Source organism: Tigriopus californicus, chromosome 3 (assembly GCF_007210705.1).
Source record: "Tigriopus californicus strain San Diego chromosome 3, Tcal_SD_v2.1, whole genome shotgun sequence".
In the NCBI taxonomy this organism is placed as follows: domain Eukaryota; kingdom Metazoa; phylum Arthropoda; class Copepoda; order Harpacticoida; family Harpacticidae; genus Tigriopus; species Tigriopus californicus.
The window spans coordinates 12803812-12820225 of record NC_081442.1 but is presented as its reverse complement, the minus strand read 5'-3'; the positions used below and the strand labels follow the sequence as shown (position 1 = coordinate 12820225).

The window sequence follows — 16414 nt, the reverse complement described above, 5'->3', positions numbered from 1 at the left end:
ATCAATTTCGCAAGCCAAAATTAACCATAAACTTTACATAAACTGTATGAATAATTCATAAGCATTTCGTTTCGAATATGACTTCTGTCGGTTGGTTCTCTTTTCAATTTCTTCATCCTATTGTTAAAATTTTGTCAGTGAGTTTATTTCAAACTGGAGTTGTTTTCAGAATAAAATTGTGAGGAATTATTCGCTTTTCAATGCCAAGTCGGGACACATTATTCAATGAAGAATGCCTCATCAACAAACAGGAAACAACAAGGAAATGAGACTAAATCAAAGGTTCGAGATACCACTTCCATCATGGGCAAATTTTTACCTTCACGAGGCTCCTCGCTCGCTTCAGTCAAAGCACTGCAGTGTTTTGTTGTTTGCAATTTATGTGCAAAAAAGTGTTCAATGTTTGCAATTACTATTTCCATTCAAAATGTCATTAAACATATTCGTCATAGGAAATGATTTAGAGGTGAACTAAAATTCAAACATTTCACAAGCCATAACATTTGACTTTTTGTACTTGAGTGAAAGATCGGAGGGTATATATCCGTTCAAACATTTCCTTAGGAGAAAGGTCGAACCAGGGACCTCTCTCATTTCTAAGCATCTGCGCTATAACTACAGTGGAACCCGCTCATATCGTCTCCGCTTATATCGTCAATTCGCCTATAAAGTCGTTTTATCAAAGTCCCGATTCATTTTTACAGCCTTTGTATAAGTTGTCTCCGCTTCTAAAGTCGCCTCACTCTATATATCCTTATTTTGAGGCAAATTTTGAAGCGCATAATTTACGCTTTCATTTCTGATTACACATTTCACCTCAGTAAGCATTTTTTTGCAATTAAAAGCGTACTAACACTTTTGACAACACCAATTAATCCTTTTGAAAGTTGCAAGCAACTTTTATGTATATTTCTCAATTTGATCTTGAAAACAAAAGCAGAACACGAAAAAACCCACTCGTAGTTTAAGATTCGTTAGCGAAATTAACGTCATTACGCAACTGATATAACTGATAATATCGTCAATTTGGCTCGGTCTCGAAGGCGACGATATAAGCGGGTCCCCCTGTACTGAACACGAAGTTTCCTCTCCTAAACAAAACTACCGACGCCTGTATTTGTGCCCACGACAAAATTTTCTTACCTTGTTTGCTGTGGCTCTGAAACCCCATGAGCAACTCTGGCTCTTAAATTAGACAATCTGAAGCTGCAAAACTCAACTCTATTCGGCCACCAATTCCGTCGATTTAAAGAGTTTGAAGTACTTGAAGCACACAAATTTTCAGGCAAGAAATTAATATTGTTTGAATGAAATGTGCCTTTGTTATGTTTGAAAACTATAAGATTCATGATTCAGACCTGGATTATGCTAGAAAAGAAAAAGCCAAAAATCAAGAAAGAGCCCAACCTCGTCCTAGCCGCCCAAGACAACCCAAACTGCCGCTGGCGGTAGGAAGATAACGGAATCAAGTAAACCTTCAAAATCACTCCTCATGGTTCGTCCTCTTTGGAGTCCTGATCTTGGTCTGGCCATTCTCTATCTATCCTCTATTTCTACAACACACTTATTCATTCTTCCCACTTACTTTCTCCATTTTCTCTTCCCTGTCTCTTTTCCTTCGTGCTCCCAATTACACTCTTAAGTTAATATGTTGGTTTTACTGCCCCACTCAATAACTGTTTTCCACGAAGATCTTTAAAAGCTTCGTGCTTATTAGTACAGTTGGAAGTGCCCATAATTTTAGGCTTCTTGTACTTTATGAATGAGTAGCTCTAGAATATGATTTACATCCACCATTGGGATTTCTTAAGAAAAGTGGATGACATACAAATATCTTTTGGTCTTGTTATGCATGCATTATGAAGGCTCTATTATTAGCAGAAATTGAAGAATAATTTGAGTTTAATCATCATCGTACGATTTACTTTACCTTGAAAAGTTAATTATGGGCTGCCTTGGTACGAAAACACTACAAAAGCATGATCTTGGCTCAAACTAAACTCAGCCCCAGAACATTCCACGCACTATTCAACCTCTGTCAAACAGTGAGCCTGTTCCTCGAAAACAACCATTTAGACGCAGGCAAAGTCAACAATATAACTAGGTGTCAAAAAGAAAGTGACCGGTACACGGTATTCAGTGCCCAAGACTGGAATGCAGACAAGTCTTCCTGAAGCCAATCCGCCCACTCAAATTGGTTTAAATGGTATTTCAGATGTCCGTATCAAAAGTTTTGGTAACCATATCATATAAATGAAATGATTCAACGGTATCATCCTTTTTTACGGTTTTCTTAGCCGATGCTTAGATTTCCCAGCAAATCAAGTTATGTTTTATAAAAAAAATGATCTACTAACGATTTAGTACCTGCGGCTTTGAGGCACCCCTGAACGTGGGGCTGGTCAGGTATCGTTAGCAGGCAACATTCCAAATCTCGCTTAAGACTAGGCAAGGGTTCATCTAATAAGTAGAATTCGGACGTTTAGGCAGATATTTCAGCTGATGCTTTTGACGTAAACAAATGTTTGTTTGCTGGTACCGCAAAGTGAGAGAACGTCAAGTCAGGAAGGAATTATCAATAATTACCACAAGAACCAACCGTTATCAAAGCATTTTCTAAAATCATCGTTTCGTGGTTTGCATGGTGTCTCCCTGGAATCAACCGATCACCCTCGTGGGTGGAGGATTTGAAGAGATACAGGGAGGGGATTACGTTTCGTGATTTCATGTTGGAGAATGAGAAGAGTATCATTGATAATCTCTTCAATGTGACAGAAAACCGCCATGAAAGCCAGGTTTTTATAAGTAGTAAGTGCTTTCGTACCACCAGTATTCGAGAAACTCCTTACAATCTTGAGTTTGAGCTGGAGCCAAGAGCATGCAGAATCATTGGTTCCAGATGTTCGTGTCAGGCAGGCTGTGTGGCTCAGTGCAAGCATGGTGCGGCCTTGTTCCAATTTGTCAATCAAGAGCGATCCGACACTCAAACTGATCAAAGGCAACTGTGGCACGCTCCTAGCAAGCTTTTGCAAAAGAAGTTTCCAAAGGGCGAAAGCATTGAACAGTTACTGGGATCAACGAATACGGCCGAATCGAAAGTCCTGATGCAAGGCAACGACACGGCGCATCAATTTCAAATGATGGCTAATGAGTTACAAATGTTTGGCTTGGCAAGCTCGTCCGTGTTTAAATGTCTTACTGCGTAAGCAAGGCCCCCCGAAGTAGTTATTGAAGATCGTGAGCTGGCATCAGAGGTTAGAGCTCAATTTTTCCACCCGATGACAATCCCTAATTTAGCTGACATCAACTTGAACTTCTTGTCCTCAAGTCATCAGTCATTTTATCAGAAGAATGTGGAATGTGATCCAGTTTCCGCCATCGCATTGTGCAAGTTGACCATAGGCCAATTCACCAAAAAACTTTGGCACCAGTCGAGAAAATTCAGAATTTCAGCTTCTCGTTCCAAACAAATTGCTTGCGCTCGCAAGTCGGAAACGGTCCAAAAGTACTTCTTTCAAACACCATCTGATAATGCAAACTTCCAATACGGCCGTGAAAACGAAGCGAAAGCAAAAAGGCAATATGAGGAAGTAACCCAAAAACGTGTTCATGATGATTGACATGACCTCTAATACTTGACGAAAGGTTGAGCTCGCAAATTGTTGTGACACATTAAACATACCCCCAAGTACAAGAAATGAACAGTTCAGTTTCAGTTTGACGAAGAAAAGGGCAAGCTTCTGTTCCCTTGAGAGCACTCTGGTGTCTTTTAAGTCGTCTCCTCCTTTGTACAAAAGATATTGGAAATCTGAGATCGAAATTCCGCAAAAAGTTTGAAATTGTTTCTCGCTCAGGCTGAGAATCGGAAAGAGTGCCGGCTTGGATTCGTTTGGATCTGGATTACCACGGTCTATGTTGGGATTTTTGGGGCAAATTTCAGGTGGAATAGATGCCATAGTAAAGAATGACATAACGTTGCCATTAATTTCTGCATCACAACTCCAACGAAATTCACAAGGAGCGTTCGATTCTTCCGTTTGAGTGGACACATCCACACAACTAGATAGACCCACCACAGTGTCAGGGAAGACATGGTTGTATTGGGTTCTATTCGAATCAAGGGAAAGAGATCGATCCTCATCGGCGATCTGGGGAGCCTTTTCACTAGTCTGAGCACTTTCGGCTATCAACTTCGCATTTTCCCTTGACCTTCTTCTCTCAAACCTTTTAAGATCTGACATGGTCTTGGGTTTGACATGTTTGGTTGGAAATATCGTCGCATAGTAAGCTGGACTCTCAGGATCATCGCTTTTCACACCTCCAACGAAGTGAGATGAGCAGATCCGGGACACTGAAACAAAATATTCTTGGTTAATATAAACCCGCAACGAATACCAGAACAAAAATATACCATAACTTGGTGACCATAGCGAACCATGGGCGTTTTCACGTCTGACGGCTCTAACCCACTGATAGTAACGCTTTTCATCAGTGGGAAACGAGTGATATTTGATCCCACGAGAACCATCCACTCGCTGACTCTTTCGGCAATCGACAACGCAACAATACGTCCCATTTTTTCTCTTCTTGTGACTTGCTGATTCCTTAGGCATATTCTTTAGGGTTTATCAAAATGTTCAATTTACACCCACGATACACTAACCGGGTACCAGCAAACAAACATTTGTTTACTTAACCGAATCAGCTGCAAAATCTGCCTGAATGTCCCAATAGTCGGAGAGGTATGGGCTAAAGCATAGATTTCTAGACACTGGATGTCGGACGACCGACCACTCGGCTGGTAAAACAGTACAATGGATGGTCTCCTGGGAATTGATTACAAACCGGTTTATTGTACTGTTTAGCCAACCGAGTGGTCGGTCGTCCGACATCAAGCGTCTAGAAATCTATGGCTAAAGGTTGTACATTGTCCAACAAACTCGCCTTATGTCGAATGGCACAAGTAATGCCTCTTCTGTCACTCTGGGAGCGGTCAATGCCTTGATTGAGGCAAAGACCGTGGAGACACTTGAACATGTAAAGAATAAGGTATCGCTCGTGTCTTCGTTGAATGCTATATAATTCAAGGGACTGGAGTCTTTCCCAATAACTCAGGTCGCCTACACTACCAGCAATGTTTCTTGTACTAAATTCGGCAATCCATACTCGTCGATGGGCAAGATAAAGGTTTGAAAGACGCGCAATATCAGAGCAAACGGGAGGTCGCAGAGCTTCGAGCATGACAAAAGGAACCGAATCTTTCCTCTGGCTTTCACATTCAAGTGACGTAAGTGGGCTGAGAAGCATAATTGAGACGAAAATATCATTCCCAGGTAATTGAACTTCACTCTTTCGAGTTCAACTCCCCTGAAGACGACCGAGCAAGCTGGAAGTCTGCCCTTGTGGAAAACCAAAACCTTGGATTTCACACCATTAACCTGAAGGTCGTTCAACTGACAGAAATCAAGCAAATCTGTCGTGGCCTTTTGGAGGTCTTCTACCGAATGTGCCACGAGACAGAGATCATCAGCGTACATCATACATCGCACTGTTTTCTTGCTTTGCCACACCACACCATCATGATTCAGACAAGATTGGAAGATTGCTAATGAAAAGATTAAAGAGCAAAGGGGAGAATGGATCTCCTTGAAAAAAAGATGTGACTTGATGCTATGAAAAAAAAGCTATTTTGAGGGAAAACTCAAAATTTCAAATCGAAATCGTTTTGCTTCGTGTATCCAAGCTAGTTAGAACAAAAAGTCCATATGTCCTCTTGCTCGGGCTCTATTATTGTTTAATTTGTTTGCAGAAACATTCCTCAAATCCGTTTATATATACAGAAGCATTCGTTAGGTCAGACTTGGACAAGTTTTTGATCAAAATTCCCGATCAACCTTAAAGTCAAGGGCTACCCGGATCCGCAAGCTCTGATTTGTTGATGATTCAGATATTAAATGAATATAAAGTCAAGTGAAATGCATAAATGCCTTGAATTGAGCAGCGGTAAGGAAGTCCGCAAAAAAACTCTTAATGTTTTATTTCCATCTATTGCGAGGATTTTCACAATCAAATCGACTAACTCAACATGCAAATTGCCCCCCAAAGAACAGACATTGGGTCAGGCCAAGGTTTTTGCTAAAATATTAGTGTCTAATTGGAAACGGTCAACAATACCGGTTAAGCTATTGTTCATTTTGTCTTGCCGCATAGCTTTCGTTGCAAACATTTTGGGATTCGGTGGCCGCAATAAGGCGAGGCTAGCTAAGCCCCTAAACGACCTCAAGGCCTAAACCAGAGAGACCTTTAACTAGAGGAGTGAACATCAGCGGAGCTAGGCCGATTTCTCTTTTTGTCACAGCACTTTGATCGAGTCATTAATAGAAACAGGCAATAAGGTGCTGGCACTTGAGACCAAACTGCACATTCCTTTTTATATTCATAGTTACCTATTCTTAAAACTCTAGACTTTTTATTAACTCAACTAGAAACTCTCGATATTTTCATTTAAGGAAAAATAGCTCAAAATTTTGTAATAAAAACATATTTTTTAAAATTTTCAATCACTTTTTCATAATTTATGGTAGTATGCCTTGTGGCTTTTGGGGATCCAAAATATTGGTATCACAAAGCGGCTTAGCTTTGCAAATTGCCATGTCCAATACTCTTGTTAAAGGTATCCTTGCCTAAGCAGACGACGAACCCACCATCAGCGTGTGCTCAGTATCAATTGAACTTGGCGTGTCAAGGCGAATCATGCAGTTGTCAATTACTGTTTATCTGATTCATATACTTTTGGATGGTCAACCGGAAATTATAGCGTAACTACTCTGAATTTATTTGTACACTCAGGCAGTGCCTGAAAGCTAATGATTTGACTTACCAACAATTTTAAGAAGTTGCTATTTCGCATAGTTTGAATTTCTTCCTTCCTCTCTTAATCTTGATTTTTCGCATCCCAAAAACTGGAAACGAATAAGTTATCTCCATAAAAATGTTGGCTTTTAAAGTAACTTGATGAATAATTATAACTAGCCGTAAGCATTTCTTGATTTGCTCTGGAATTAGAATATAGATGGAACAATAGTAGTTTTAACCATTGACGATTGTATTATTCAGTAAGGACCCATATTTCATCGGCTTCCCCATGTTTAAAAGTTCCCACGGATAATAGACTAGGCTAAATCAAAAAGTGCAAATGCGATATGCATATTCCCGACATTGCAACCTTTTCCAAAACGAAAAATTCATTCTAATTGTCAATTTTACACCCTGTATGATTGCACACTTTGCTTGAAAATAGCATTCCCAAATATTGGATCCATATTTCGGTATCTCTTGATCATTTGAATGAGAAAGAAAGTCATTGGTTAAAAGAAAACAAAAAGCCACTCACAATGTTAACTGTAATTATTTGATGGTATTAAACTCCCCTCATAATTTTCAAGGAAACTGAGAAACAAGTAAAGGAAGGCTGTTTTTCACTATTGCTTGCAAGTGATTGATTTGCTCAACATTCTTTCAGATTCTTGATTCTAACTCTATATACAGGGTGAACGGGATAAAGTGTTACAAACAAAAGCATCAATTGCCGCTATGAAAATTGCTCTAGATACACCAGATTCTGGATTTAGGCTCTTCGATAAACTTCCTTTCAGTGTAAAAAAGATTAGTCCAATTGGTAGCTCTTGACAAAAAATATGCACAGAAAACACCCACTGTCAGCCTCACCGCTGGCACGCTCTGTACTGTCCCTAGAAATGACTTGCTGACCTTGGCTTCCGTACGTCGAAAGCTGTTGTTCAAAAAATGTTGCAATGGTTTCAATGCAAAGCCAATACCGTCGGCAATTGGGGCACCAATTTGGAAAGTAAATGGTTCAACCATATAGTCACTGTTGCCAAAGCAAATTCTGTAACACCTTATAAAATCCACCCTGTAGTTTATAAAAAGAATAATTTGCTTGCCTGCGTGGGCTAAGCTTATAGTTAATACCTATCTCACCGCTTTTTGCAAAGGAACGAGACTCTCAAAGGGGTAACTTGAACCAAAAAGTCAAGTCCATACTATGAGCGACTATAGGCAATGGAGCCATACGATTCCAGGACAACTCGACCCAGGACAACTCGACCCAGTGGACAGCTCGACCCAGGACAACTCGAGCCAGCGGACAACTCCACCCAGCTTACAAATAGTTCATACTTATGGAGCAAAATTGGAACTGTGATGCAAAACATGTCAAAATTTGAAAGGTTTTAGACAATTCATCATTTGATCTTCAAAAGCAAGTTATGTTTACATCAATTAAGGCGTGAAAATCAAGTTTGATAATGTTTTAATCAAACTTGATATTTTGATGCTAACATCTTTGCATGCACATCGAATGTTGACTCATCTAGCTTTAGTTTTTTCCATAATCATGTTTTTTGGTCAACATGTGTTTATTTATTGTATTGTGTCGAGTTGTCCGGTGTGTCGAGTTATCTGCTGGGTTGAGTTGTCCGCTGGGTCGTGTTGTCTGCTGGGTCGAGCTGTTTGCTGAGTCGAGTTGTCCAATGGGTCAAGTTGTCCGGTCACCGAATTAAATGTAATCAATAACTAGAACCTAGAGCAATGCATGTTACTTATTGACCCCCATCAGCAATGATCATCAATTCCAGCCTGGAGCAGAACTTGCAGCACCTGTTTATGATAAAGCTTGGTTCGGAGTCGTCGGCGTTAAGCCTCTCATCCTTGCCCAAGAGCTTGAGGCCCATTTTTGCCCATCAGAGCCGATAACTGTCTGGTCCTTCTTGGTGGATGTTATTCCGTCCGTGGAAAGGCAAGAATTCATGCTCCTTGTTGCTCCATATTTTGAGCTCGCCCTACTTCACAAGCGAACAGATGGGGGCTGTAAAGTTTCTAACACCTTCTCCAAACACTTTCCTTTCGAGTTGAAATGTTTTGTTTTCCAAAAGGAACTCTGATAAAAATAGCAGGAGATTTAAACAAGTGTTATATTTTAAACGCACAAGCCTGTATCTAATACTTGTGCACTGTCTGTTAAATAGTAGTTCAACCATGACGAGATGCTTTTGGTGAAATCGTATTTGCCCATGTTTGCTAAAAGAATGACCTGAGAATTGATATTCAAATCGGGTCTGCAAATATTTCCGCTGGAATCCTTAGGTGTTGGTTATTAAAAATAGGTCGCAAAAAGCAATGAGTCACCCGAGATGTTGAATGGTGCGGTCGGAATCCAAACTAGGTATTGCACAAATGATCCGTTTTGCAAGGTTAAAAATATTGGCCAAAAAGCACCTGAAAGCGTGGGCAAATATTCAGCGCGGCCAGATGGCACATTTATTTGCCAAAAAAAAGAGTACATGTGGCGGCATACTTGGGACTCCTCTGCGCTCGTCTGGCATGAAAAAACAAATTTGGCATATTTTCGGGCATGTTTTGATGGTCTACCAGCAAGGTTTTTAAATTTTGACAAATATGTTGCAAAACGGACAATTGGGCATTCCCTTCTTGTTGCCTTGATATGTTTGATGGAACTGCAATATTTCCTTACCTCTCCTTGTCTGGGGCAACTATTGTGTTCAACCTATTATTCTCCAATGTCTGCTAAATCATGAAATTATGTTATTGTCCGTCTACATGAAGGGTATTGTAACTAAAATTGAATTTTTTTAGTCATAACCAAATCTGTTAATGGCATTTTTTGCAGACTTCGTACCGCTAGTGGCGATGCAAAAACCCAAACAGTTCAAGATGAAAACATAATCATTTACTTAACTTTATATAATGTCTAATCCACCAACGAATTAGCGTTGGCAGATCTGGTTAGCTCTTGAATGTAGCGTGGATGAGCATTTCAAAAACTTAAATAAATGTAACTGAAGTTCTGCTACTTGATCAACACCTACATACCTAGATACTCCCAACAAACATTTGAGGGGAGCAAATTAAACAATGAAGGAGCCTAATCATCCCTCACTTCACAGATAACGTGGTTGTCACTTGTATAATGCAAAAAGGTCCAAGACAGAGGTTCAACACATGGCTATCATCCTATACAAGACGTGTAAACTCAAATGGCAACTTTAAATGGGTCAAACATCAAAAACAGCTTCTATTTTGCCTGTTCAAAACTTTAAGGGTATTCAAAATTCAACATTTGACGGCAAGCAACTATTATTTATTTGTCTTTGACTTAGTTCCTACAAAACAATGAAAAGTAAGCATTAGAAATTCGCTATTTAAGTCCTGGTGGTTTGGAAACAGTGAGCTTATTTGAATATGGATAAAATATTTGCAAACAAGCAAATAACCTGAAATTTCAATCGAATAAGCAAACGAACAAAGCTTCATGAGCTTTGTTCCCACCCCAGGATTTAGGGTCAATTCTAGTGACTTAGAGGCTTAATGAGCGTACCTCGAGAATCCAGGCTAGTTTGAACAATGAAGTCCACTTCTCTTCTTTCTCGGACTCCTTCAATGTTTAATTTGCTTCCCTCTAATATTCGTAGGGAATGTCCATCTTGTTGATCCAGTTTCATCTTTCAAGTCAGACTTGGACAATTTTTTAGATAGCATTCCAGACCAACCCTACATTCAAAGACTAGCTAGGTCTGCCAATTCGAACTCGTTGGTAGACCAAATATTATATAGCCTTTCATTTTAATAGTACTGGGGATTACATTCCTTGTAGCAGTTAGAAAAGCCCGTGAAAAACCAAACTGAAAAATAGAAAAAAACAAGGGAAAGGTCAATTTGAGCACATCAGTACTAGACACTGCACTGTCCTTGCCCCTGCTAGGTGGTGGATGTTTTGGTCTGGTCCTCTCCTAATAGGCATTCATAGAGTGACGAGAATCTGTGATTGTACTTAAGTCTCTTTTCAATTGGTTCAAATCTAACATCAAGGTAATGTGGTCATTCAAGGGTAGGCATTAGATTCGAAAACTTTAAGCATGCATCTTGTTGCTTATTGAATCGATTCATTTGTCATGAAACTGTCTCATACACGTGTTAATTTTCAGAAGTTAGGCTTCACTGGAGTTGTATCTTGAAAGTGCGTGTTATCAACAATTCAACGCTTGCCTGTTTTTGATCTTCAGTTAGTCACCGTCATTCCCATCAAGTTGGAATATGGGCAAATCATGCCATGTATATCATTGTAATTTTGCTCAGTAAATGTGAGATGACAATGAATTGATGTTGTAGCAAGACTTAACTAAGTTGTTTGTTTTGTTTGTTAGGAAATCAGACGGCAGCTCTCTTGCTTGGCCTGTCATCTGATTTTGGGTGTCCCAATTGGGGGATATTCGCGCCTCGTTGTCACAACCCAACATCAATTATTACCTCACCCTCGGGAATGACCGCAAGTTCGTCCGTTTAAGTTGTTGCAGCAGCAACTTATGCTGTAATTAAATACCACAAAGAAGCTTGGACATGGTCAGCCTGGGATCGAACCAGGATTCGCAAATTGGAGGGCGTATGCTCTATCAATATGGTACCCCAACAAGCCTGATACAACTAAGTTATGCACAAATTCAACATTTTTAACACGTGACACCCCAAGTAACCTTGAATAGGCACAATTCCTTCTATCTCGAGGTCGTTGCAAACAAGGTGGATGAGACAAATGGTTGACGTTACCAGAACATCAGGGGGCTGGGACGCTTGAGCAGATGCCAAATGGATCCATGAAATTGCGGGCTGAAGTGAGCGGGAGCGTGACAATGCGTCAGCGACAGTATTTGCGGTACCAGCAAGATGTTGGATGGTGAGGGGGAATTCCAAGTGGAAAGAAAGCTGACGTAGTTAGCGTCCAGAAAAGGGGTCACCCCTCTTAGTCAGGGCAGCAACCAGGGGTTTGTGGTCGGTGAACAGGGTGAATGGCTTGGAATCAAGCAGATGACGGAAGTGACATATTGTAAGGAATGCTCCCAACAGTTCCCGGTCAAAAGTGGAGTAGTTCAGCTCAGGACCACGCAATTTGCAGCTGAAAAAAGCCACTGGGAGCCATGCTGTGCCAGAGCATTGCTCAAGTACACCACCAACAGCAGTGTTGGAGGCGTCTGTAGTGACTGCAATGGCCGAGGGGGACAGGTGTGAAGTAAGGGTTGTTTTGGCAATGGCATCCTTCAAGGAAGAAAAAGCGGCTGAGACTTGGGAAGGCCAAGACCAGGACTTGGTGGCTTCACAACGGGAAGCATGGGAAGACAATGGGGCACTGAACGAAGAAGCCATGCAGAGAAAACGCTGATAGTAATTAGCAAGGCCCAGGAATTGCTGGAGGCCCTTGACATCCACAGGAGGAGGGAAAGCTGTGATGGCAGCTACTTTGGCAGGGTCTGGCCTGAGGCCGTCAGGGGAGACAACGCTGCCTAGGAAAAAGAGTGAGGGTATGCCCAGAAGGCACTTGAGGATCTTAAGGGCCAGACCATTACTGGCAAGACTAGAAAATACCTCTGCCAAGAGCGAAGTAAGGTGCAAGTCAGAGGGGCTAAAGATGAGAATGTCGTCAACATAGACAAAAACACATGGGAGGTCTGAGAAGATCGAATCCATCAACCGTTGGAAGGTTTGGCCAGCGTTGGGAAGGCCAAATGGCATATGAAGAAATTCCCATAAACCATAAGGAGTGCTGATGGCTGTCTTGGCAACGTCATCAGGGTGGACAGGGATCTGGTAATACCCCTTGACAACGTCCAGCTATAAAAACACTCTAGCCCCATGTAGTTTGGTGAGAGCGTCATCAATCTGAGGCACGGGATAGGCAGTGTAACGCTGTTGAGACAGCGATAATCGCCGCAAGGGCGCCTTGAGGCATCCTTTTTGGAAACCATGTGGAGGGGGCTGGCCCACAGGCTGGATGAGCGTTGGACCACCCCCAATTTTTCAAGTTCAAGGAAATGTTCCTTTGCCACTTGTAACTTTGAGCGGGACGTGAGTGGGGGGCAAGAAGTACTGATTTGGTGGTTGACGCCATGAGCAGGTTTGGTGAACGCAAAGGCCGGCGTGCCAAGGCAGGGGTCCTGCTCCAAGAGCCTCGTGAAAGATAAGGGGGTGAAGGGTGCACCTGATGAACCAGGCTTGGAGGGCCGGTGAAAAGGTGGGTTACAAAACCAAACTTTGGATGACAGAGTACTTTTCCAGCTGGGTCTAGCAAAAGGTAGTGCTTATGCAAGAAGTTGGCCCCAAGAATTGGGTTAGTCCCGTCCGCCAAGTAGACTGTGCACTCAAACGTGTTCTGGCTCAATGTGAAGGAAATGGCCTTAGATCCGTAAACAGGGATAGACGAGTCATTGGTAGCCCGCAAGTATGTGTAGATTGGCCCTCATGGTGAGGAAGGGAGCAGGGAACAAGACAAACCCGAATCAATGAGCCAATCCCTTCCGGCGGCGGCAAGATAGAGGAGTTGGCTTGGAGGAGGTGTGAAAGATAGTGGATTGCAGGAAGTGGTTTTTTGCAGTATGTCTGCAGCTGGGCTGGCATTTAGTGGCCTTGGTGTTTGCGTGATACCAGCAGAGACCACGGCTATTGATGTGGGAATAGGAGGAATTTTCTGGGCGGTTTGTGCCATGTCAAAGGCCGGGCGCCTTGGTGGCCGAAACCAAGGTAACATTGTCAGAGGTGGGTAAGGGCGCCAGACGCTCATACTCCAGAGCGTAAGTCATTGGGTTTGCGTCCTCACTTGGTCCAGGCAACAAGTGAGCAACAGAGGCAGGGATCGCACGTCTAAATGCGGAAAGGATCAGTAGTTTTACTGTGAGACTATTGCATGCACGGCAGAGTTCGTCCATGAGCCGAGGAAAATCAGAACCCTCAGTTGTGTGAGAGTTGGCCAATTGAAGGATTGTGTCAAACCGTTTCTCCACGGATGCGGCAAAACAGGTGGTAAGGGTCCATTTGACCGTTTCAAACAAGTGGCCAGGCACAGCAGTCTTCAGGGCACCGGCCACAATCTGAACCTCTTCCTTAGAAAAGGCCCAAAGGGCGTAGTATGCCCATCTGTCGTCCGAGGTAACACTGCTAGCATCTAATTCATCCTTTACCAAACATGACCATAAATCGGGGAAATCAGGGTAAAAGGCAAGGATGATGGGTTGCAAGCGGCCGGGATTAGAGGCAGGGACTGAAGCAGTGACGAAGTTTGACGGGTGTAGCTCTGGATGATGGTAAAAATAAACATCCGTTCCTTGCAGGGACAATGTTCACGTCCAAGATTTTGGGACTTCCTCATCAGGAAATTTGTCTGGATAGAATGGATGGGACGTGCAAGGATATCCCTAGCAATCGGCAACGGGGATTTGTACAGACATGTTGAAGTCAGGGTCACCAGTTTGGGGTCGCGAGTAAGTAAGTGAGACCAGTTAAGAAACGTTAATGGCCAAACGAGGAAGCTAGGGCCCAGGAACCAATTAACCAACGGTTCAGGGTTGCGACACATCCTCTCTTTTAAGGCAATGAAGGACGAAGAGTGTTGGCAGCGCATGCATCAAGCAAATTCATCAACTGTTCCATGTGTTCCATATCAAGAAGCATATTTCAAGGTAAATTATTTTCTCCAATACGATCAAAGTCTACAAAAAAACGAGTTTAAACCACAGAATGATTTCAATCGCGCCAATTCAGACATTTAGGCAAGCGCTCGTACCAACAAACAAGCTTACCTGCCAATGCCAGTGATGCAAAATTGGCGTTTCAAACTAGTCTTAACGAAGCTGACCTCTCCTCATATATAGCTATGTGAAAGAAGGGTCAGCTTCTCAAAAACGTGTTTGAAGCCCCAAACTTGCATCACTGACTCTGGTACCAGCAAACAAACGAACCTGCCAGAGCTTGCCTAAACGTTCCTATAGGGAGAAATAGTAACTTGCCCCATTACTACATTGGGTGATGTACCGTCGTAGCGTCAGTCATTAATCAAACCTAGAGGGCTAGTCAAGCCCTCTAATCAAACCCCTTTTAGAGCCTTAGGCGAAAGTGAGAGTTTGCAAGCAACAGAGGTGAGAAAAAGCTTCAATTGACAGTGAGATAGACAGACGCAGCACAGAATTTAAAAAGAAAGTAGTACAACTCGGGTTGCAAGTTTGAATTCAATTGAGATTACGTTCGTTATGCCCTCGATCTGAAAACTATCCTTGAACACGAACTTCTAGAAATATGACCAGTGAATGGGCTTTCCGCCAAATGGATTGCTCTTGGTCGGAGGAGCTCTAAGCCACTTTTCGAAATATAATTATAAAATAAGATACTTAGATCTACGTACTCCATCAAAGTCATTTTGATATGAATTTCCTGGAAAGGGGCTCCTTTCAAAGTTACTGTACAGTGTATGCCATCGAAAGCTTATGTTGCTGACCAAGAGTAGGTCGAAAATTCGAATTTTAAGAGACGAAGTCAAAGTAATGAACCAATCACAGCGTCTGTACTCCTACTCTGATCATGACTGGGGGCCCAAATTTGTCCGAGTTCATCTCCTGTGTTCCTATGAAGTGCCAATTTTGAATGAAGTTACCAAGTTCAGGAGATACGGAATTTTCGTTTCCATTTGCAGTCCTCATGTCTAGAAGTTCGTACCTTGACCCACTCTTTAGTTTGCGTTATTTCTTTCTCTCTTTCCTTCCATTTCCCGATATCCATTTATCATCTCCACTTGTCAACTCCATTAAGCAATCAAAACAAAGTGGTTTATTTTTAATTCGACCGGATAGAAAAATACAAATAAGTAGGATAACTTAATTATTATTATGCCTACTCCCTTTTCAAAATATGCTTGGATCGGTTCTAAATTACTCCTAGAGAGAGAAATGTATTAGTTTAACACGACCTTTGATTGATGGCTGCAAGTTGTTACACCTGGTCCGCCAGTTTTATTGCACATTGTAATCGATTTTCGAACCAAAAGTTTAGTGTGCAGACTTCACAAAATAAGAAGACTTAGTTGACTTCTCAAAGACTTCTTATTCCACAGAAGAAATACGACTGACCACTCACTAATTCTTTGGGTTTAGTTTTTTCACTTCGGATCGCTCATGAGGATTCTTCACCAACTCATTCGTCATTCTCTTTCAAAGGTATTCCAGCCACAATATCGCTTTGCAAGGCGTTGGGAAGTTTTTCTCAATTAAAAATGACTGCCTACGTAACGCGTCGAAGTCTCAGAATTAGCTTCAAGTGCCAAGGAGTATATTTCACAATTTATCTGGCCGCTATCCATTCTCAGGTTGTCACTTTTTCTCTTGTTATTAAATCTTTCAACTGTCGTGGATTCGTGGATTCTGGTACCGTTGTGTCAATGAGTGAGAATCTTCGTGCAGGAAGGAAATTTCGATGCTAATTTCCAGACAGATGCTTCATGTCCCAAGTCCTTAACAGTTGATGTACACATACCATGACGATCGAAATAAGTTTGCTATAA

The 16414-nt window shown here is 41.8% G+C and overlaps 2 protein-coding genes across 3 annotated transcripts in view; both read right to left on the bottom strand.

Annotated features, from left to right (window-relative positions):
* LOC131877582 (trypsin-like) overlaps positions 1-16414 on the bottom strand; it is a 39797-nt gene that overhangs the window by 8611 nt on the left and 14772 nt on the right. The window contains exon 1 of one of the 2 annotated variants that reach the window (XM_059223288.1): positions 1931-2046. The exons of the other annotated variant lie outside the window; for it this stretch is intronic. The gene's annotated coding sequence lies outside the window, so the exon portion shown is untranslated. Of the gene's footprint in view, positions 1-1930; positions 2047-16414 lie in introns of those variants that run through there. 2 annotated transcript variants of the gene reach the window in all.
* On the bottom strand, positions 2800-5098 carry LOC131878172 (uncharacterized). The gene is made up of 3 exons (XM_059224081.1): positions 4412-5098; positions 3596-4351; positions 2800-2864 (listed from the first exon to the last, which is right to left on the bottom strand). The coding sequence occupies exons 1-3, from the start codon at positions 4611-4613 to the stop codon at positions 2800-2802; spliced, it is 1023 nt and encodes a 340-aa protein (XP_059080064.1). The 5' UTR covers positions 4614-5098.